This window comes from Schistocerca cancellata, chromosome 2, assembly GCF_023864275.1.
Source record: "Schistocerca cancellata isolate TAMUIC-IGC-003103 chromosome 2, iqSchCanc2.1, whole genome shotgun sequence".
Taxonomy (NCBI): domain Eukaryota; kingdom Metazoa; phylum Arthropoda; class Insecta; order Orthoptera; family Acrididae; genus Schistocerca; species Schistocerca cancellata.
The window spans coordinates 726,508,402-726,533,343 of NC_064627.1; the positions used below are offsets into that span (position 1 = coordinate 726,508,402).

The following is a 24,942-nucleotide window of genomic DNA, read 5'->3' on the forward strand; positions in this document are numbered from 1 at the left end:
ACTAAAAACAATGACTACACTAATATAATCAAGCATGAACGAGATGCACTGTAGTTATGTTTTCACAGTGTGATAGTACCTCTGCGATTCTTAAAGAAACGCAATTCGGTAAAATACGTGGGTGGTGTTGTGCATTTAACTCGTGGATAGATTCCAGGAAAGCAGGTCGTTGTGTATTGGTGAGATCTCTCCATGTCTGTGTATAAGATATTACAATAATTTTGAGTTTTAGGCTTTTCGCATCGACAGAGTTGGAAAATGGTTTTCATGTTTAATTATGGAGGGCTCTTTCTTGCGTTTATTCAGATTTTACGTATGATGATGCTGTTTCAGTTTCGTTGTTTGCCTCTAGTAGGTCGTGCATATGGCTGATCTTATCCGACCAATACGTTCCGGATGGGATAGTAGCTTTCTTAAGCATCCGTCCTGAACTAGTTCTGAGGTAATAAAAAACTTCGAAAGCCACATTTTTCAGGGCGCAATGTAATTTTTCACACCGTCACTTTCGCCAATTTTTTCTGTGTTTTCCGTAAATATTGGCCAAATGTATCCTATTTAAACAGCCATTTGGTAACTTCTTTACTTAAATAATTGTCTTACCTTGGCGTGGACTTGATATCTACACACATTATGTTGTACACTCCTACATGTGGAATTTTATCGCGTCTTTCTTGAATGGCCATATGATTGGGGTGTTATACGATTGATTACATACGTATTTGCAACATCACTGGCTCAGTTGTATGTGTGAAATGCTACCTATCTGTCCATAATAATCACCAAATGAGTGGTTCAGTTCTTCTGTCTATAGTTAATAACTGAGAGAACGTGCAAGAAACTAAGAGAGGTATCAACTTCACTATGATTATGTCAATCCCGTTCCTGATTGGCAGCATGTACTGGCAGTATTCCACCTCTTAGTTATGAAATGTAAGTGTGTTGGTGCAGTGCAACCAGTCTACAGCCACCTGAAGCTTCTGCACATTCAGTTAATGTACTTTAGCCGTGTCATGCTGCACATAGAGTTACTGCATACATTATCAATATGCACGTTATCTTACAGGATTTTAGTTGAATTGTACGGGCAAAGTATATTCAAGCAGATAGGCATGCAGGAAGATTCACTTTGAGGTTGTTAGTGTTCTTAGAGATACAAACTGTGACGTGACTGTATCTTACATAGTCAAAGTGTTACATTTCCTTGTGTACTCAAATGTATCTGCATTGAGAAAGGAAATACAAACATATGGTTCAAATGGCTCTGATCACTATGGGACTCAACTTCTGAGGTCATTAGTCCCCTAGAACTTGGAACTAATTAAACCTAACTAACCTAAGGACATCACACACATCCATGCCCGACGCAGGATTCGAACCTGCGACCGTAGCGGTCTCGCGGTTCCGGACTGCAGCGCCTAGAACCGCACGGCCACTTCGGCCGGCACAAACATATGTGTTACTGCTATAAATAATAACTTCATTACATTACATTTTCTATTCAGATCTCCAGTTATTTACTACACTAAAAGTTTTGTACATTTATTTTGTTACACTCAGGTGTTTAATCGTTTCATTTCACAGACATGTTATTATTCACAATGTGTGACTAACACCGATGTAGCTATGAGATTAGACAGACGGACTTAGCAGCCACATTTCAAAATTGTCATTCGTCAGCAGTGTCATACAGTTCCTAGCGGATGAGTGCGTTTTCTGTGAGCTGATACGCAGGTAATGGAACAACTTTGGTCATCGTGGCGCTACCAGCGACAGGTAAGGACATTAAAGTGTAAACATTTTGTTTTGATAATTTTTGAGAACATCTCTGTTGGAGAACAGCCATTTTTCATTGCTCAGAAATGAGCATGAACAGTCACAACCGCAAGATACTTCTTTTTTTATGAGGCTACCGGTTTCGGGCTGTTTTAGACCATCTTCAGACCTCACACCACGATGGTAGATGGAGGCTCTGAACTGAGCAGGCGCTACGACTTCACAAACACTGTTTTTATAGATTTCCCTCTGGCACGGGCCATTTTGCACCACTGAATCTCACGCCACACGACCAGTTTCGTCTACGGATTATTGAGGCACCTGTGTATACTCGTTAAATGGGTATTACGTTGTTTGTCTACAACGACACAGCCAATGTTGGAAGACTGCCGATCCACTGTTTTGCTCTAACTCTTTCAGCTGCATTATCATGAAGAGCTTCATCCGTAGGACGTGGAAAACCAAGAGCTCTTTGAACAGGCTTCTGTGGCTACAGTTGAGTACATCCCACATTTTTACTAAACATTCTAAAATTATCACATTTAATTCCAAAATAATTATTCAGCTTCGTTTCAGCACAGAAATTAAATAACATGGAAGTGAAAATTTCGATTGTCATTTAACTGTAACACGCAATTTCTATAGATACTATAAAAGAAAAGAATACCATGTAGCATGTTCAGGTTTGCAGTCATGTTATTGAAAATTTGTATTAGTACTCTGAAATTACGAATGGAATTATCAGTGACAATGAAGTTGTGAGTCCGATCTAAAAGCGTCCTCAAATAACCCAATGCTTAAGATGTTTGCACTTAGAGGGTCGATTTCCGGTCTGGTCCAAATCTTCATTAGGCTGCACATATTCGTTCATTAATTGAAATTAAGGAAGATGCTACAATACTGCAGAGTGTGTGTTCCCGGTCTGGTAGAAATTCATCCACCCAAAGTTGACAAGGCACTTAAGAAACTCGTTGGTTTGTTAACAGATGTCTCAAACCAATGCCACTTCACAGGCGTGGCGCCACCACATATTCGTCGTGAAGCAGCTGCCAGTGAAGAAAGAGCATACCAAGCTTATCAGGAAAGCCATCCATTATATGGGCACATTCTAGCAGCCCAGAGTTTGAGGTCCAGAAGTAATGTCATTAATATTCAGCATTTGCATTAAGGTCACTTCAGTGTCGCAAACATCAGCTACAGCAAGCAAACAACTGTGGCTTTCACGGCTTTGACAATTATTCGACCTGGCCACACCTTCACAATTGTTGAATGAACGAAAATGGGTCACGTGGAGGTCACTCATACACATTCTATGTGGAGTTGGAAGTTCCAGGACTTACCTCCAGAAATGCCACTTCCTTGTGGATAGCACAAACTGTGAGTGCAGAGAAGAACACATCATGGAACCCCTATTGATTTGTCATCTATGCCCTGCGTCTAGCATAGGAGAAACTTCCTCAGACGATTCTGAGCGCAACTGATGCCGCAAATTTTTTTGCTGCAGCAGTGAAATTAATAAATCTTTCTTTTGTTCCTCACATATTTGCTTTTGATTCGAATAAATAGCTGACAAAATTGAGGTAAGGCATGTATTCTGACAGTACGTTTACAGGCTCTGTAACGTAGGTTGAAGCTGGTAACGCCTGTTTGTCTTTATTTAGGTCATCTGTACACCTTATTACCGTAGACGAATATAAGGTTTGCACAGCGAATGGAAGAGGAAGAGTGATAATCGAAGTGGACAGCAATGTTTTATAAAAATATTTATCTCTGGTCTATTACAAATATTGAACTATTATAGGTCAATAATTTGTCAACATGTCGGGCGCTCACATCAAACATTACATTCTGTAAATGGCCATAAAATTGGAGCATTCTCACCGTGTTGATTCATAGACTAACCATGTTGCCTCCTTCTAGATTTTTGGTAAAAACGTGATAATTGCAAGTAATATTTATTTTCATCTGCTCATAACTTTTCTATAATCATTGTTAAGAAACAATGATTATATCACTAACAAAAATATTTATTATGTAAATTTTCGTATTAATGAAATGCGCATAGGTGTGTATCAGCTGCTCGAAAATATATTTAACGCAATAGACCGTCTGAGTGGAATCCCCGTACTTATGGGCTTTTGGAAAGTCGAAGAAATTTTTTATGAGAATGATTCTTTTTTTCGCTAGGAATCTACTTCAAGTGGAAACCTGTCATTTCCATACTAAGCGTGAGTGTGTGACCTGACCTATATGTATTTTATAGTCATCAGAGATTCTCTGTTCTTCACGACATACATTCTGCAGTAAAATATGTAATGTATAATTGCTTACTGAGACATCTTCCTCCTTAATAAGTTACAATGTTTGATGTATCTGTCGCACTATGTAACTGAGGATACCGCGTATGTATGTACAATAATATATACGAGACACAGGCTTAAAGAAGTAAGGAACATGAGACTATATCCCGCTCAAAAGCGTGGTAAAGGAACTAGAGCTTTACGTCGATTATAACTAAACATGGTAACATCGCATTAAGAGAGTAAATGAACGGTACGAAGATCTCACCAATATCCTTCGGTTTGTGACGGGTTTCTGTTACGGAACAGACCCGAGAATTAGCAATAGCAAATAACGCCCTGTAATAAGACCTTATATGAACTACGAATGCATCTTCTACGGTCGAACTACACATATTGTGTAGAGAAATAAGACAAGATCCAGTACAGAGCCATCAGACTTTGTATTTTGGCTTTCAAATTGACTTGCTCTGCTGGTAGGAGCAAAGACAAGCCATTAGAAATCTCAGGAAATAGATCATAGCCAATTTTCTGGTCAAACGTTTCCACTTCTTACACGATATTTTATTGACAAAAATAGAGAATCCATTACAGATTTTTATCTCGATGGTTAATCTGTGCGTGAATATGCCGCCACTCTCCCAAACTTGAGCTGCTTCATCAGACCCTACGCTAACACTTTAGTCAAGATGAACATTAAGACGCATTTTATATCAAGGATACTTTGAATGAGAAAATTTTAGCTAATAATTTAGGAGCATGGCCACCTTCAAGATTTACACTGATAGGCCTAAACAGAAAGATTGTGTAGTAAGTGCATTCGTAGACGTAAGAGTGATAGACGGATCAGAATGAAACTCCATGAAGTAGTGTCCATACTACCTACAGAACCTAATTGCGATTTTAGAGGGCCTCGATCCGCAAAAGAAGGTCAAGAAGAATCGGTCATTATTTTAGCAGACTGACGCTCAGATTGATGCTTTTAAAATGATACAATGTTACCTACATCGAAAGTTATCTGGTATACCGCATTATGGAAGAAGTTCAGGAGCTTTGTCAGCTACATAAAACAGACATCAAGTTGTCAGTGAAGGCACTTAGCAGAATGAAGACAAATCAAGAAGTGACAGGGCAGGAAGCTGTGCACGCTGGTTCAGTGAAATTCAATGATATATCACCTAACCATCTCCTGAATACCATAAGTACTAGAATCAAGGACCGATCAAACGAAAACGCGCATCGTTTTTGCGAAGTTACAGAAGACGCTACGCCGCAGTAGTGCCCAATCTCCCATCACGTCCTTGGTGGCAAAATTGCAGATACAGCAGAACTCCTATAGTGGCAATGGTAGATATTCAACTTAATCTCTACCACCTCAGCACAATCACACCTTCTTTATGCGAATGCGGCGTTGAGGAAGATGTTAACTACAGCTTCTTCGACCACTACAGACGGTATCAAGAAATTACGGAACTAATGCAGCGTCCGATGTCCTCTGACAATGGTGTATATTTTGAAACTATTTAGGCAGCAGAAGATATAAAGGAATATAAACTCCTGTACGATCTTATAACAGAGGAGCAATTAAAAATAAGGAAAGCGATTTTTTATTTTCTAAATTTTTTTACATTGTAATATAGTAAACATGTTAATTTTCTTAGATCGCTGACAATTTCAGTTGAAACGGATGTAACGGAAAGTCGTTGCTTTGTACATTTCTGAGGCTAATTGCAGTGGAGGTCCCCAAAAGCCATTAATCAAATCAGGAAAAAACGGTAGTGTCATGAAGTAATAGTGCCTTCGTTCAAGTGAGGAGAAGCACCGGAATGCTGCCCTGTCACATTTCGTGCAGACGTACAGGCGACGGCTGCAGAGGGTGTCCACTAGCTGCTGGGCAGCGGTATCTCGCAGAAGAAGGGGTACCTGAGGCGGCAGTCGACGTCGTTGTAGGTGCCGGCCACGTACAGCGTGACGCAGTCCTCGCCGGCGGGCCCGGCGTTGTTCGGCTCTCCCGGATACCAGTTGGCGAACGACAGCCACGTCAACAGCTTGCCTGCAACACAAGGAGACAATGACTTCAGAATTGGTTTTTGACGCAATTTTGAGGAATAATAATTTTCTGGGGGAGCTTTTGGGGAAAGGGAAACCTTGAGGAAATTTTGGTGCTGGGGAACCTGAGGAAGTATTCCGTCTGCCTAATCTTGCTACTGCTGCCATCTGTGTTATTTTAGTTCAGACAGCACGTACTTAGTTTCGTAGATATTCACCAGATGTCACTCTCTATTGAATCGAAACATTTGGCTTTTGTGGGAGATGTTAGACTCACTGTGGTGATATCTTTCTACGATATCAAGTAAAAGTGCACATGACCAGCTTCCACCTTTCAGGATGTCCATCGACTTTCGTAGTCGTATCGAGTTCTGAGAGACGCCATATATGATTTCGTGGTTACAGTTGAACCTTGAATTCGATCTGTTTAATATTAAAACGTATGTCCTATGTACATTCGAGGCTTGGATTCCCTTACTTCCTTATCGAGGACTCGCACTACCTGGGCTATCCTCAGGGTGTATCTTCGACGTGGAAGAGCCCCAACCTTTCCTGCAGTGTTGTCTGCACGCTGTCTCTACTGCTAGCCGTCCGGTTCTCGCCGCCGCCGCCGCCTCCTGGTCGCCGCCTGCCGCTGCTCACCGTCGCCGCCGCCGCCGCCTCCTCCTCCCGGTGTTCGCCGCCTGGACGCCTCCGTCTTCACCCCCTCTCGCGCGCCGCCGCCATGTCCCACCCCACCACCACTATCATTTTCCCCTCTCCCTCCGCTGCTCCAACCACCATAACATGGAACTCATTCTCCACCACCCTTCCCGTCCTTCCTTCTCTCCCTGTCCACGCCATTCCTGCGCCATTTTCGGCTGTAACTACCCCCAACTCGCCCTCCCCTGTCACTGTCGCCCCATCGATATCTACAGACTTTCCACTGCTCCCTGCACCACCTCCGACAGGCTCAAAGCCAGCATGGATTTCGGCTCGCCGTTCCACAGTCTCTGTGATACCCACGCCCCCTCCCTCTGCGTCATCCGCTCCTCAGGGTCGTACTGCCCCCCGCCATCTCCCCCTGCAACACATCCCCCAGCCGCCTCTCCACCCTGTCGTGACCACGAAACCTTTCAACTGCCCAAATGTTGACAATTCCCCAGAAATCTCCTCCAAGAAAACCCCCGATCCCTGTGACCCAGCGAGGTGGCGCAGTGGTTAGACACTGGACTCACATTCGGGAGGACGACAGTTCAATCCCGCGTCTGGCCATCCTGATTTAGGTTTTCTGTGATTTCCCTAAATTGTTCCAGGCAATTGCCGGGATGGTTCCTTTGAAAGGGCATAGCCAACTTCCTTCTCCATCCTTCCCTAAACCGATGAGACCGATGATCTCACTGTCTGGTCTCCTTCCCCAAACAACCCAACCCTGTGACCCACCTACCCCCATGGACACGACCCCGACCCCCACCCCTGCCACGCCTGCCACCCACACCATTGTCCTGTCCAATGCTGACACTCAATTCCTTGATGCCCACTCCCTCACCCTAGCCATCTGGAAATACTATCCCAATGCCCCCATATACCTTCTGATTCCTCTCAAGGACTTGGTCCTCATTAAATCCCCCAATGCTTCCTTCCACACCGATCTCCTCTCCCGCATCCCACGTATCCAATTTGGCCAACATGCAACCCTCACCCACTACCACACCCCGTCCTCTCGCCATCAGCCTCAACCTCCCCGACGTCCGCCAACCTTCACTGCTGTGACCACGAAGCTAAGCCCCGTGGTCACGGAGGCTGAAGTGTTGGCAGAACTCAACTCCTGGCCCGACATCGAAATCCGCTCAGCCCGTTGCATCTTCTATGATGCCGGGCTGACTTATCTAATGCGGATATTCATCAAATCCTCCTCCTCTATTGACCGCCTCCTCACCGAGGGAGCCCTCATCTACAATCGCCATCATAAGGTGGACCACTCCCATTTCCCAGTCCAATCCTACCACTGCCAACGCTGCCACACATACAACGACCATGTTACCTCTGCCTGCAAGAACCCCCTACTTGTCCCCACTGCAAAGCTTCCCACTTCCTCAAGAACTGCCCCAATCTCACCTCTCCCCCCTCCTGCAACACCTGTAACGAACCACATCCTACTACTCCTCAAAGTGCAAAGTGAAACCTCCTCCAGTCACCCCTGAGCTCACCGTCCCTGTCCGTCCTGTTGATGACCGTATCCACCCCAACAACTCGCTCCGCCCTCTGCCTACTGCAGATGACATCATCCATTTCATCACCATTGTGCTCCAAAACATCCACCCCTTCCAGTGCTCCCACACCCTTTCCCATATCGCCCTCGCTGCCTGTTCCATCTTCCATCTTCCCATCTATGCCACATACTCCCACAACCAGGCCCACTTCACCCCCCTCACCACACTTGTCTAACTCTCCCCTCCCATGGTACAACAACCCTACCGTTTCCTCTGCCACAATATTCACTCCCTGCCCACCCACAAACTACTCTTCCGCCACACCCTCCGTCAGCACTGTGTGGATGCCTTCATCCTAAATGAAACCTTCCTTCAACCCCGTATCTCCATCTCCACAGTTCCTTACACCCTTTGCCGCACTGATAACCCGTACCCTCTGGTTCATGGCGGAGTTGCTATAGGCTAGCTCAAGCACCTCCCTGTCCAGCCCCAACCTCTCCTTAACAATCCTGCCGAGCATCTCACCTTCAGCCTCCTCTTCCCCACCCTTTACAGTCACCTGTGCCACCATTTATGTCTACCCTTGCACCCCCATCCCGTACGATTTCCTGGCCCACACTGACCGCACCTTCTCCACTGACCTCAACATCCACAGCCGTGATCCTGCCACCCTCAGTGGTGGCATCAGTTTATCACCACCCTCCAGGGAGACTTGGTTCCCCTCCCTCAGCACACCCGACCCGAATCCAACACCACTCCCGATGTGGGCCTTGCCTCCACCAACCTCCTTGGGCGCTTCACCGCAGATGTTCTTGATCTCATTAGCAGTCTCCATGCTCCTGTTCCCCTCACTATCTCTAGTGGTCGCCAACCCCACAACGCACATCGCCCCGACATCCCTCCTAAACTTGTCCATGATTACTCCCATGCCAACTGGGATGCCTACCACGACGCCATTCACACCCAGGTTGACGGCCATGACCTTAACCTCCAATCTCCTGATGACACCTCTTGCAGTGCTGCCTTCCTGCACCAGACCTTGTCTGACGCCGTCGCCACCCATATCCCCACCAAAGCCATCCACCCTCACTGCACTGCCCTGCCTCAACAGGCCGTCCTTCTCCTTCGAGAGTCCCGCCACCTCTACCGCTCTTTTCTCCACACTTGTGACCAGGATACACTCATGCGCCACCGACAGTTACAACAACACATCCACAACCTGCTTACTGCGAAGAAACGCCTTGCCTGGCGCCGGACATGTACACAACTCAACACCACGCTCCCCATAAACTCTTCCAAGTATTGGTCTGCTTTCCACCGCCTTACTGGGAACCACCCCACCCCCAGTACCCTCTCCTCCTTGATAACCGTCCCTTTCCTGACAACCTCAGTAAGGCCAACCACTTTGCCTCTCACCTCTCTGATGTTTTTTCCATCCTAGATGATCCCCACTTCGATTATTCCCTCTTCCCTGATGTCATGGACTGTACGACTACCTCTGATCCTCCCCTTGCTCCTAGCTTCCAGTACTTGGGCCACACACCACCATCTGAACGTAACATTCCAATCACTCCACAGGACATCAGCCTCACACTTCGCACTAAATGCAACACTGCTCCTGGCCACAACTGCATTACCTACTGCCACCTCAAACACTGCCCTCCCTCCTTCCTTTCAGTCCTTGCCGCCCTCTACAATGTCATCCTTGCCACTGGCTTCTATCCCGACCTGTGGAAAACCTCCCATATCCTGATGTTCTACAAACCCAACAAGCCTCCATCTGATGCCCCTTCCTATCGTCCTATCTGTCTCACATCGGTGTTCAGCAAGCTCTTGGAATCCTTCCTTATCCGGCACATCTATCACCACCTCCACCAAAACCACCTGCTCCCCGACACCCATTGTGGCTATTGACCTTCCTTCTCTGCCGATGCCCAACTCCTCCACCTCACTCATCTCCTCTCCCTCCAGCTGAACTACCATCGCTCCGCCATTTTTGTCTCCCTCAACCTCGAAAAGGCCTATGACTATGTCTGGCATCCCGGTCTCCTGTTTAAACTTCTCCTGCTTAAACTCCAAACCTACTCCCTTCCTGTGAACTACATGCGTCTGACAGCCTCCTTCCTCTCCCGCCGCCCCTCCTATGTTACCATCCATAATGCCACTTCCCACACCTTCCACCCCTCTGCAGGTGTGCCCCAGGGCTCTGTCCTCTCCCCTCTGCTCTACCTCCTGTACATGGCAGATATGTCCCAACCACCCCCTCCAGTACCTCTTGCAATATGCCGATGACACTGCATTCCTTGCCTTCGCTCCCGATTTCTCCCTTACCGTCTGCGCTCGTCCTGTCCGCCTCACCCCGACCCTCACCTACCTTGGCCTCCTTGGCCCCCTGGTTGCTCCTCTCATCTCCGCTCCATCCAATCCGAAGCCCACAACCGCCTCCGACTCCTCAAACTCCTCTCTGGCCGGACATGGGGGTTGCACCTCTCTACCATCCTCCACACCTACTAATCCTTAATCTGTCCCATCCTCTGTTATGCCTGTCCCACCTGGATATCTGCTCCCCCCCCCCCCCAAACTCTGTAAGTCCTTCCAGATCCCTGAACGTCATGCACTCTGCCTCACCTACCATATATGCCTCCTGTCCCCCACGCGGATCCTCTATGACCTCATTCCTTTCCCCCATCTGCTCCTATTCCCCAAACATATCTCACTATGATACTGCACGGGCGCTGAAGACCTTGCTGTCGTGCGCCCACAAAACCCTTCTAGTACTACTACTACTACTACCACCTATGCATACTCTACACCTCTCGCTGCCTTGATCCCCCTCACCCCCTAGTTGCTCCTCTCCTCTCCCATTACTGACACGTCTTCACTGTTTTGTCACGCCTACCCTCCATCTCTACTCCCTACATCTCCTTTCCCAAGGTGGCTTCCATCAACTCCCCCTCCTGGATGATGCCCTCTCTCCCTCCATTTAACCCTCCTATCAACTCTGATCCTCACTCCCCCCCTTTCCTCTGTCCTTTTCCCAGGCTTCCCCCTTCCATCCTCTTTTTATCTTACCTATCCTCTCTCTGTCCCCTTCTCTCCCCCGAATCCTTTTGCATTTCCCTCCTCTGCCTTTTCTCATTCCCTCTGGCATCTGCCCTGCAGCTCCCCCCTTATGAGTCCTCTCCCTCCTTTGGTCCCCCCTCTCCTCCCTCTTTGTATTCCCCCTCATCTGTCCAGGTCCCCCTGCCCCCCCCCCCCTCCATCTGCCCTTGGCTAGGGAGTGTCATCTTTGTGCCGACATTTTCGTGCAGTGTTTACAGTGAGTGTTCAGTGTGGTGTGTCTTTTCGCAAGTGTTGCGAATGGACATCATACTGTCGCTGGGTGTGATTTTTTATCTCTTGCGAACAGAAACCAGACTGTCGCCATCGTTTTTAATTGTATGTATACTATGTTACTTGTCTGATTCCTGTGTATTTTATTAGCATTGCCAACCCTTTGCTTTATGTTTTAACTTTCCACAATTTTCCGCCGTTTTACAATTTAAGTCACCGTTTTATCGCCTGCTTTTATTGTTTCTTCTCTTCTTCTTACGTTTTAAAAAGTCTGTAGACTGTAGAGCAGCGTACTAAACTGCTGCCAGCCCGCCCCCTTCGGGGGGAATCTAAATTCAATAAAGGAAAAAAAATATTAAGGATATCTCGAAACGAGTCGGTTTTGGTATGATTTGCTCTAAATAAATGTAATGATAGATTGATGGCTAAGAGTCTTCAGGAGGTGTAAGTAAAATACAAAGGCACACACTTTATGTGTTTACGGTAGCGTAGTGGATGGAGCTTTCGAGTTGCGAATTGAATTGTTGTGTCGTGCGCTAATGTTAAATCAAAAGAACAATGAAAACAGGATGAAGAAAGGAAGTGTAGTGGCCCTGGAGCATGTGTTTTTATTTTTCTATTCAGATTATGTGTTTTTATTTACAAATAAAATAAATTTGTTTACGTAATATTTTATATGTACGATTAATTTACGTCCCTGGACACATAATTCCACTTCTTCAAGTTGCGAACACTAACAGTAATACACTGATAACAGTTTAAAGGAATAGGTAGTAGTAAGAAAAATTTGGCGGAATGTTATAATTTTAGGGAGGTTTTTGTTTCGTATGGAGGAATTTCGAAACCTCAACGTGGAAACGCTGTAAGTGGAAGTGGGGGCGAATTCATGTTTCACGACCTCGTTTGTGAGAGTCGTGAGGTGGAGAAATTCTAGTTCCGTCATACTTACAGGCATACTTCGCGAACTTTAGAATTTTTAAATAAACCATAACCACATTTAGATACATGATTAAAATGCTGTAACAGACTGAACAATGTATGTGTGTAAAAACTTTAAATAATACTGAAAAATGGTTTAAATGGCTCTGAGCACTATCGGACTTAACTTTTGAGGTCATCAGTCCCCTATAACTTAGAACTACTTAAACTAACTAACCTAAGGACATCACACACATCCATGCTATGTTATACACGGCCGTAATCACAGACGTCAGTGCTCTAGATCAGACTTTTTGATACCTCCCTTGTATATTCTTGCTATTCGATGCTTTCAATTTCCGTACATTTTCTGATGCCTTCCAACATTAAGATACCGTATTACAAAAACTGTGCCAATGACCCTGCCTCAGTGGCAAGAGCCATCACCGAAATTAAGCGCTGTTGGGCTTGACTAACACTCAGATGGTTGACCTCTGCCGAGCGCTGTTTGCAGCTGGATTTTTTTTGTGGTTTTAGGGCGCAAAACTTCTATGGTCATTAGCGCCCAGCCCGTGACTTAAGACAGTAAAAAACCGAAATTGAAAACCAGCAGCAATAGGAACAAAGTCATAAAATTGGAGAAACTAAAAGTAGAAGGAATGCTTAAAAATCCACTACAGAAAGGGGGTGGTTGTCCCCAAAAAAAGCTTCAAATGAGTGACGTCATTTCACTGTCACTAATAAACTGGAGAACGCGGTCGGCTGAGCGCGTGTCATCTGCTAAAATCGACGATAGATCAGGCGATAGCTGTAGACGGGAGCGTAACGGATTAAAATAGGGGCATTCAATTAAAAGGTGTCTTACCGTCCACAGCTGAGAGCAGTGGGGACAGAGTGGGGGAGGTTCACCGCTTAAAAGATGTCGATGGCTAAAAAGACAGTGCCCTATCCGGAGTCTAGCTGAAATTACCTCCTCCCGACGACGCGTTCGGGAGGAAGAGGTCCAAGTGCAAGGAAGGGCTTTCACTTCCCGTAATTTATTACGGGGAAGTGTTGACCAATGCGCATGCCATAATTGAGCAACTTAGCGACATAAACCGCTCCGTAGATCGGTGAAGGGAAGCGACTGAATAGCTGGCCGAGGAAGAGAGACTGCAGCCTTGGCCGCTATATCGGCCGCCTCATTCCCACAGATACCAGCGTGTCCCGGGAGCCAGAGGAACGCCACCGAGACGCCACCCAGGTGGAGCAAGCGCAGACAGTCCTGAATCCGGTGGACCAGAGGGTGCACAGGATAAAGAGCTTGGAGACTGAGGAGAGAGCTGAGAGAATCTGAGCAGATAACGTACTGTATCCGCTGATGGCGGCGGATGTAGTGGACAGCCTGGAGAACAGCGTAAAGCTCCGCAGTATAAAGCGAACACTGGTCGGGAAGCCGAAAGCGATTTGGGGTGTCGCCAACAATATAGGCACTCCCTACACCTAACGATGTTTTCGAGCTGTCGGTGTAAATAAATGTGGCGTCCGTGATTTCTGCACATAGAGCAGCAAATGCCCGACGATAAACAAGTGTAGGGGTACCATCCTTGGGAAATTGACAAAGGTCACGGAGCAGGCAGATCCGGGGACGGAGCCAAGGCGGTGCTGTACCCCAAGTTGTCAAGAAGGTTTTAGGAAAGCGGCGGGAAAGAGAATGGAGGAGTTGACGGAAGCGGACTCCCGGGGGTAGTAGGGAGGAGGAGCGGCCTGCATACCCTACATCAAAGGAGGCGTCGAAAAAAAGGTCATGGGCTGGATTAGCAGGCATGGAAGACAGATGGCTAGCATAACGACTCAGGAGGACTGCTCGCCGATTGGACAGCGGAGGTTCAGCAGTCTCAGCATAAAGGCTTTCCACAGGGCTAGTGTAAAAAGCTCCAGACACTAAACGTAATCCACGGTGGTGGATAGAGTCGAGACGCCGAAGAATAGACGGCCGAGCAGAGGAGTAGACTATGCTTCCATAATCCAAATTCGAGCGCACTAAGGCGCGATAGAGGCGGAGAAGGACCACTCGGTCCGCTCCCCAGGAGGTACCATTCAGGACACGGAGGGTGTTAAGCGATCGCAGACAGCGAGCCGAAAGATAGGAAACGTGGGAGGACCAGCACAGTTTTCTGTCAAACATAGGACCCAAGAATTTAGCGACGTCTGAAAACGGAAGGTTGACAGGACCTAGATGTAAGGAGGGCGGAAGAAACTCCTTACGTCGCCAAAAATTGACACAAACGGTCTTACTGGGTGAGAAACGGAAGCCGGTTTCGATGCTCCACGAGTGGAGGCGATCGAGACATCCTTGAAGACGTCGTTCAAGAAGGCTGGTCCGTTGAGAGCTGTAGTAGATCGCAAAATCGTCCACAAAGAGGGAGCCCGAGACATCAGGAAGGAGACAATCCATAATTGGATTTATGGCGATGGCAAAGAGTACAACACTCAGCACGGATCCCTGGGGTACCCCGTTTTTTTGGGAGAAAGTACGGGAGAGAGTAGTGTTCACCCGCACCCTAAAAGTGCGCTCTGCCATAAATTCGCGAAGAAAAAGGGGCAGCCGGCCTCGAAAGCCCCAAGAGAACAGTGTGCGGAGGATGCCTGTCCTCCAACAGGTATCGTATGCTCTCTCCAGATCAAAAAATATTGCTACCGTTTGGCGTTTCCGGAGAAAATTGTTCATGATATAAGTGGAGAGAGCAACAAGATGGTCAACTGCAGAACGATACTTCCGAAATCCGCATTGGGCTGGTGTTAAAAGACTGCGGGATTCCAGCCACCAAGCTAAACGGTAATTCACCATACGCTCCAAAACTTTACAGACACTACTCGTGAGAGAAATGGGGCGATAGCTAGAGGGGAGATGTTTGTCCTTTCCAGGTTTCGGAACGGGAACGACAATAGCTTCCCGCCACCGTCTGGGAAAGGGACTGTCGGTCCAAATTCGATTATAAAGGCGAAGGAGGTAACGCAGACTATGGGTTGATAAATGCAGCAACATTTGGATGTTGATACCATCCGGTCCTGGGGCGGAGGAGCGAGAAGAAGAGAGGGCATGTTGGAGTTCCCGCATGGAGAAAACAGTATTGTAGCTTTCGTGATTTTGAGAGGAGAAAGCAAGATGTCGCACTTCTGCTGCACGTTTCTTCGGAAGAAACGCCGGCGGGTAATTTGAAGAGCTCGAAATCTCAGCAAAGCGCTGACCCATTGAGTTAGAAATGGCGACGGGGTCCACTAAGGTATCATGCGCGACAGTGAGCCCAGAGACCGGGGAGAAACTAGGCGCGCCTGAGAACCGTCGAAGCCGACTCCAAACTTCCGAGGAGGGAGTGAAGGTGTTAAATGAGATAATAAAGAATATCCAGCTTGCCTTCTTGCTATCGCGGATGACGCGACGGCATCGCGCACGGAGCTGCTTATAGCGGATACAGTTGGCCAAAGTAGGATAGTGACGGAAATGCGAAGAGCACGTCGCCGCTCACGTATTGCGTCACGGCATGCCTCGTTCCACCAAGGAACTGGGGGGGGGGGCGCCGGGGCAATTCGGAGGTGCGTGGTATTGAACGTTCCGCAGCTGTAAGAATAACGTCGGTAATATGTGTGACCTCATCGTCGACGCTGGGAAAGCGACGGTCATCGAATGTCGCTAGAGACGAAAAAAGTGTCCAATCGGCTTGGGCAAATTTCCAGCGTCGCGAGCGCATCATATATGTCAGTGGAGGCTGCAGTCTAAGGACACATGGAAAGTGGTCACTCGAGTGTGTATCATCAAGGGCGAACCATTCGAAGCGCCGAGCTAGCGGAACAGTACCGACCGCAAGGTCCAAATGAGATAAATTTGTCGTGGAGGCAGACAAAAATGTGGAGACCCCAGTGTTGAGGCAAACTAGGTCCGCTTGGTGGAAGACGTCTAGCAATAGAGAGCCACGTGGACAAGGATGTGGAGATCCCCAAAGCTGGTGGTGGGCATTGAAGTCCCCAACCAGCAAATAGGGGGGTGGAAGCTGACCAAGAAGATGAAGGAAATCAGCTCGTGCCATTGGTGTGGATGATGGAATGTATGCAGTACAAAGAGAGAACGTGTATCCAGAAAGGGAAAGACGGACGGCGACAGCTTGGAAGGAACTGTTTAAGGGGATTGGGTGATAATGGAGAGTATCATGGAGAAGAATCATGAGTCCTCCATGGGCTGGAGTGCCTTCAACAGAGGGGAGGTCATATCGGACGGACTGAAAATGAGGGAGAACAAAGCGGTCATGGGGACGCAGCTTTGTTTCCTGAAGACAGAAGATGACCGGCGAGTAGGATCGTAAGAGGATCGACAATTCATCCCTATTGGCTCGAATGCCGCGGGTATTCCAGTGGATAATGGACATGGGGTGAACAGAAAATGGAGGAATGTGACCAAGGTTGCTGTCAACTCAAAGACTGCTCGGAGCTAGCGACCGACAGCATGGAATGGCATTCAGCCGAAGGCAGAAGATCCTGATCCATAGGTTGGTCAGGAGCAGCTCCTGCCACCAGCGATCGGCCGGTTGACCGGCCACCAGCAGTGCGCCTCGGCGACACAGAAGACGGCCGAGGGCGATTTCCGCCAGGTGGTGCTGTAGATGGGACACGCCTTGGCGGAGAAGGAGAGGAACTGGGTTTCTTTGTAGCCTTCTTAGAAGTATGGTGTTGAGATGAAGGAGGAACCGATGGTTGGGAAGTTGCGGTACGTAAAAACTCTTCACGAGTATGCTCTTTTTTGGAAGGCTTGGCGTCTGACTTTTGGGCTCGAGATTTAGCAGAACCCGACGAAGGGTGAGCCATAGAGTGGGCAGGCGAAAGTGGTGAGGTTGAACGAGCGATCTTTGCGCTGGCCGATCTGACGACCGTGGCACTAAAGGTGAGGTCGCAAGTCTGCGTGGCCGCCTCCTTTGTTGGCCGAGGAGAAGCAAGGACAGTGCTGTATTTTCCTGTCTGAGGCACGGTGGGCTTGCGACTGGCGAGTAATTTTCGAGCAGCAAAGGTCGACACCTTTTCCTTCACTCTTATTTCCTGGATGAGCTTTTCGTCCTTAAAAACAGGGCAATCTCGAGAGGAAGCAGCGTGGTCACCCATACAGTTGATGCAGCGAGGGGATGGAGGTGGACAAGCACCCTCATGGGCATCCTTGCCACACGTAACACATTTGGCCGGATTGGAACAGGACTGGCTGGTGTGATTGAACCACTGACACCGATAGCAACGCGTAGGGTTTGGGACATAAGGGCGAACGGAAATTATCTCATAGCCTGCTTTGATTTTCGATGGGAGTTGAACTTTGTCAAATGTCAAGAAGACAGTGCGGGTTGGAATGATGTTCGTGTCAACCCTTTTCATAACTCTATGAACAGCCGTTACGCCCTGGTCAGACAGGTAGTGCTGAATTTCTTCGTCAGACAAACCATCGAGGGAGCGTGTATAAACGACTCCACGCGAGGAATTTAAGGTACGGTGCGGTTCCACCCGGACAGGGAAGGTGTGGAGCAGAGAAGTACGCAGCAATTTTTGTGCCTGGAGGGCACTGACTGTTTCTAACAGCACGGTGCCATTCTGTAATCTGGAACAAGACTTTACAGGACCTGCAATTGCGTCGACACCTTTCTGAATAATGAAAGGATTGACCGTGGAGAAGTCGTGACCTTCGTCAGACCGAGAAACAACAAGGAACTGTGGCAACGATGGAAGAATCGTCTGTGGCTGAGACTCAGTATACTTACGTTTGTGAGCAGACATAGTGGAAGGTGAGGAAACCATTGCGGAAGAATCCCCCATGATTACCAGCGTCTCCGATGGCGCGCTCCTCCCTTGTGGGGGCCCTCACTGAGGGCACTCTCGCCTTAGGTGATTGTTCACACCTCAGGTCACACCTCCCGACAAACGGACGGAGGGACCAATCGGCACTTTCGGAAGGTATCAGCTCAGGTAATCACCCCTCCCTGGGCCTGGCCGTTACCAGGGGGTACGTACGTGTCCTACCTGTCTACCCGGGGCGGGGAATTACGCGTTACCCCGTCACCGGCTACGCATGGAAGTGCGTGGGTCGGCCTTCAGACACGCACAGGGAGGAAAAAAGAGAAAGGGAAAGGAAAGAAGAGGGGTCTCAAACGCCGCAGCGGAGAAAAGTGCAGAGAGAAGCGGGAAGGAAAAGAGAAGGACAGAGGAAGGACGAAGACTTGCAAGTATAGAAAGCAAGGATTTTGTAATAGTTTAGAGCGTCCGTCTCCGGACGTAGGCACAAACCATACTCCCAGAGGGGGAGAAAGGGAAGGAAAGAGCCAGAGGTGAGGTGGGGGGGCGAAGATGGGGGAGGGGGAAGGATGAGGAAGGGGAAGGTATGCAGCCCAGAAAGGAAGGAGGGCCACATTAGCTCGGGGTCCCGTGCTCGCTACGCACGTATCCACAAAAGAGTTGTGGACCCCCTGGGGGGTTGCAGCTGGATGTTTTCAGTCTTGTGAAGAGAGTTGAGGAGCTACCTCATTGAGAAGCAGCGGTTCTGGTAACAGGAACTGCCGGGAGAAAAGGTGCACTGACCACATGACCCACCATAACCTCATCCAGTGACGCCTAACGGCCGAAGATGATACAGCAGTCCGTCGATAGCGTTGGGTCTTCCAAGGCCTGTTTGGACGGAATATTTCAAAATATGTAACTCTTAATGGATTTCACCACTACTGCTGACATATTTTTCGACAGAGAATTCAGCAGCTGTCTTGACATAAAAAGTGGTTTATTTTGCCCATTATTTTACGGTATGACATACCTCTGCTATGTAGCTCTTGTATAGAAACCACAAGTTGCTTACGCAACTACAAAAATCTGAAGATGATCACCTTTGACCGAAAGTAGTCATATCGTAAAAACGTTTCCTACTGAGATGTCAAAATAAACAATATAAAAAGGTTCTAGTGACGGATTTACTTAAATGGAACAAACCACGAATATCACACTTTAAAGTAATCAACGCAGCACTAGCACTACACTATGTACTTACTGATTTGTCCTGGCACAGCACGTCAGTCACTTTCTAACGGCTACAGTACACACAGGCACTCTATTGTTAGATCGATAGTGTTGGCAGGAGCCTGACTCGAATTCGGTCGAAGTAGGAAGCCATCGTTCAGGACGTTGTGAACACTTAGGTTATTTTGCGTTTTGTATAGGATGGGGCAACGTACGACAAAAGCGCAGTAGCCATTTTCATCTTAGAACGAAAACTAAAAAAATCAGACCACGGCAGCTTTCTTCCTTGTCGAAAGCACCATGTGGCCATTACAATCCTCTTCAAAGGGGTACCAACAACAATGTCGTTCTGCTCCTACTTCTACCACACTACAGTCACACGTTTTAGCTCCATACAGGCCCTTATTCAATGGTGGTAAAAATCACTTAGACTGTAAGCATCGACCGGGAGGTTCAAATTTGTATATTAACGCTTACGTCTTTTAGCCTGAATGGCATCTCCTTTTTTGTCGTTGGAAGTTCATTTCTTAATTTGTGCACCTCTAAGCTTTTCACAGTGCAAATTCTTCCAATCCATATGTGGCACACAGAAAACTAGTGCTTAACACTATTGGTTAAAAACAGTCATGGTTGCAATTTCGGTTTTTTATTTTTCAGCTATGCGTTTCGCCTTATTTAGGCATCTTCAGGTTATCTTAATTTGATATTTCGTAGAAGGATCCTTTAGTCCGTGTAGCCAAAGGGCATCGTCGAATATATCAGGCCAACATCGCCTTCTTTAACTCAGTAAAAACTTTTCTAGATGGACGCGAGTGACACCAAGACCTGCATAACGCTTTCCCGTTCACATGCATTTTGCTCACAACCTGAGCCCCATCTTATACTGTTACTCGCTCCTGTGAATGGGAACGTGTTATGCAAGTCTTGGTGTCACTCACGTCCATCTAGAAAAGTTTTTACTGAGTTTAACGGAGGCGATGTTGGCCTCATATATTGGACGATGCCATTTGGCTACACTGACTAAAGCATCCTTCTAAGAAATACCAAATTAAGATAACCTGAAGATGCCTAAATAAGGCGAAACGCTTAGTTGAAAAATAAAAAACTAAAATTGCAACCAAGACTGTTTTCAACCAATACTTCGCACAATGCTCATCGTGTTACATAGTCCAATAGAGGCCTCTCGGCACCCTAGGCCCGGTTCTACCTGGACTCTCAGTAAATACTGGAGTGATGTGTGGTTTACACACATCCCAGTGATAAGCGTTAAGAACAATCTGTTTTCCGTGTAATATACACTTTAGGACGGAAATTTATCTCGGTTTACGGGCTTAGATATCATGAAATAGAGCAGGAGGTCCTGATTTGAGTCGTGGCAACGAAAAGTAACGGAACCTACTGTTATGTATAAACACGAAATGAGTGTATCAACAGACGTCGGAAAGATTTTAAAAGTTATGTCGCGATTATAGGACAAAACAAAAAACAAAAAATAAAAAATAAAGAAGTGGTACTGTCCTCTTCTTGAGCGTGGTGAGTCATAGAAATACCTGGTAACAGACAGTGCGCGGTCAGTGCCCCAAGGATCGATAGCAGTATTATTTAATCGCCCCTTTTTAACAGATTACGTACACGTTACACTACCGATTATCCCGGCGGATGCTAGACCGCACGGATGAAAGAAGAGCACGAAAATTGGCATGCGCTTCAGCCAAGAGTTTTTTAACATCGCGTGGGCATGCACTTCCATTCCAGTTTAATTAGCATTCTAAATCTCTCCCGCTACAAAATTATTCTTTACGCAAGATGTAAATGAACAATTCATCGGAAAGAGCTTGAGATGCGCCTTTGTAAGAGCTACCTTTCTTGCCTTGAACAACGACATCTCAAAACCCGTACCAGTGTCTAAATAGTCAGCCATTAAATGAAGTGTTACATTTTCCTTCAGTCTTCCAAATTCCACCGAACGCTACGGTTCTATTAACAAATGCGTCAATACGGGAACTCCTCCGGCTCTCTTGTACTAGTACATATGCATTGCCTCACTTTTGAGAGTGTTGTTTAGACTTGGGTGTCAACTTTCGTTGTACAATTTAATTTTTCTTTATTTTGCTCAAGACTCTCTCATTGTTTACACCTATCCTGTAATCATGAGATAGTCCCTCTTCTGACATTCCTACAATGAGGAATGTGACGTAGGTTAAAGGTACAGTGTTGTTGAGATCTGACGGAACTTCTCCTGGCGATGTTGAACAGTGTGCTTTCATTTCCTATCAACATACAGTTGCGAGCTATAAAGGATATCATCCAAGAAGAAAACCGAAATAATTTTCTGATGATATTGGTTTAACTGAGAAGTGAGTTTGAAAGTATCGAAGTTTAACTCTTAAGGAAAAAAAAAAAGAATACAAAGAAGTAATCGGCCGCGGGCATACTACAAGTTTAGGGGCGCTGCGTTTACCTGAAGATGAAATTAGAAACAGCGGAATCACATTACAGCGGTGTCTGATGGTGGAATTGACACCCATATCATTTTCAGACTGTAGAACATGATTCACATGCATATTAGCACATTGTAAAACGTGTTTCTCGTTCTAATTAAAACCGAATAAATTTTTGGATGGTACTGAGCCACACTCATTCAGCTTTTGGGAGGTATACATCGACAGTTGACTCTATATTTTTATTTATTCCTGTGTACAATCTTGAATTCGGCTTTCACTCCATTATTGAGCACATAATCCTCAAATAGAATAATGTGCACGCGAATAATCGAAATTTTTTTGTATCTGATTTGAAAGAGGAATGTATGTAATTATAAAGGAATGTCTGTAAATGTAACTTACAATTGCTTCTTTCCAAAAATGCCCTAAATATACAACTAGCAGACAGTAACGCTGTAAAGCTGCAAGTATGCCTCACCTGTTTCGCTAACGAAGACACTTTCCTCTTCGATATCATTCAAGCCAACATACGATTCCGTGACGTCTTTGTTGATGTCGTAGTATTTTATCACCTCTTCCGCCTCTTCTTGTGTGTCCAGTACAGCCAGATGACCCCCATCGTCCAGACAGCGCTTCTTTGCTCGCTCATATGTTTCTGCAGCGGTGTAGTGTTTGTAGAAGCCCAGCTGTGGTACGTACCTGTGCAGAAAAATCAGTGGTATTACCCGGTGTTCTTACCTACCTATGCTGCAATGAACTGCGTTTCTTCCTCATCAGTACGGAAAATTTAATGAAGTTGATCATACAACGCATCCACCTGTGTTCTACGAACGTTGACCTTGTATTACTCTGCAGACTTGCATTCCTCAAGAAATCTCCCTGTCTTTGAATTAAATTCCTAACTGGAACTAAGGCGACAAAATTCTGTAAATAATCGTCTACTGGGCCATTAGAATACGTTTTTGAAAAAAAAATGTTACTGTAATTGGTGAAATAAAGGCAGAAAAGGTAACTGAAAATGCGTTCGCTTCTGAACATCCCATATTTCCTGCATTAAGAAATATTCGAAGTCCTTTTGAACTATGAGCGGTACATATGAATTACAGAATAATAGCAATAAGCTTGTCTAAGGAAAGAAACAAAGTATCCTGCTCCATTCACTCTGTGTGCTCCTCTGGGGGAGAAATTGTCACTGATAGTCGTAGAAGGAGCTGCACGCAAAAGGACGAGTTGGATAGCGATCGTTGCTGGCACTCAAGTAGATGATGCGCCACTAGGGTTGACAAATAAAATTGACAAAGTTACCGAACATCGCCTGACGAAAAGATTTGTTGAGCTGAGGGCTGAGGGCGAACACAATAAAACAGTTACTAAATAGTAGAAATTATGTTTGTTACAGCTTTTAACGAGTATTTTTACCTTCATTCTTGGTAGAACTTGTTGTCTACTGTGAACGTCAAATTACAACGAATCTATAATACTGTTTTTACCATATCGACAGTTTGTTTCAAGCGTCACACAATAAGTGATTAATGTGAATGGAGACTCTTCCATGTTGGCATTGCTGTATGCAGCCGCAATTACCTTTCTGATATTTTTATTGTGTGAAGCGTTTCTTCCCCTTATAAATACGTTTTCCATGGAAACGAGTTTGAGGACGTAGAAGCCTGACTTTGTAATTGTTCCAAAGCTTTTGAGTACACGCGTCTCTTCATATGAACTTCTTTAACAAGTTCTTCTTCAATACCCACGACCTTTTTTGTTTGTACATAAGTTTAAGTTACATATGGAAATAAACACTGCACATAATAGAATCAAAAAGCAACTTTTCAGCTTTGTGTTTCAACTGAATAACATGTGCGCGACGTAAGCTGGCGCTCGCGGGTGGTGGCACCCGTATTCAACTAAAGAAGGAGACTCTTCCGACTTGTTTTTGCAAATCAGTAAGTAAATTACTAAAATGAATAGAACTCTAAAAATACCGAACCAATCATATTTCGACATATCGACAGCAGTGGTAAGTGGCCTGTAGAGGTTTAGGATATGTTACGGACAGGAAGATTGGTCAGAGAGTGAGTTACATTGAATCAGTGATAGAATTGTTTTCTTCAGAATGGAAGGCAAACCTACGCTCACAACTATAGCTCAGCCACATGCACCGACGTCACAAGCAGAAAAAAAAAGAGATCGAAGACGTATATAAGGATACTGAACGGCTAATGTACCGCATGAAGAGAGATAATCTAATAATCGTAAGGGTTTTGAACGCTGTGGCAGGGGGAGTGTGTGTGTGTGCAAATAGAGTTACTAGAAAACATGGTCTCGGTTTTAGGAATGAAAGAGGAGAAAGAGTAACAGTTCTCCACTAAATTTTAGTCAGTAATAGCGAATACACTGTTCAGATACCACAAGAGGAGAAAGTTCACTTGGAAACGGTAGGCGACACAAGAAGATTCTAGTTGTATTACATCATGGTGGGACAGGTATTACCAAATTATATTGTGCACTGTAAAGCGTATGTAAGAACAGATATGAAATCAGATCGCAATTTTGTGATGATCTAGAATAGACTGAAGTATAAGAGATTGTCTGGAAGAATATGTGTGGGCAGAAGTTGGATACTGATATACTGAAGAATGATTAAGTGCGTTTGAAGTTCTCTGTAGATACTACTGTAATGAATTCTACAGCAAGAGCCTCGAGATGACTGGGTGTTTGTGTTGTCCTCATCATTTCATCATCATCCCGGAAAGTGGCGAAATTGGACTGAGCAAAGATTGGGTAATTGTACGGGCGCTGATAACCCCGCAGTTGAGCGCCCCACAAACCAAACATCATCATCATCATCATCTACAGCAAGATGTCCAATTTAATAGAATCGGACATTTCTCAAAAGGGCAATCACAGATGTCGTACGGA

At 46.1% G+C, this 24,942-nt stretch overlaps 1 protein-coding gene across 2 annotated transcripts in view; it reads right to left on the bottom strand.

Annotated features, from left to right (window-relative positions):
- Positions 1-5,822: 5,822 nt before the first annotated feature.
- Positions 5,823-24,942, bottom strand: part of LOC126148089 (C-type mannose receptor 2-like) — a 72,885-nt gene continuing 53,765 nt past the window's right edge. For both annotated transcript variants that reach the window (XM_049915734.1, XM_049915733.1), the window contains exons 6-7: positions 22,502-22,722; positions 5,823-6,126 (exon numbers count right to left, since the gene is read on the bottom strand). In XM_049915734.1, coding sequence (XP_049771691.1) covers positions 5,957-6,126; positions 22,502-22,722 — 391 coding nt within the window. In that variant the 3' untranslated portion in view covers positions 5,823-5,956. The remainder of the gene's footprint in view (positions 6,127-22,501; positions 22,723-24,942) is intronic.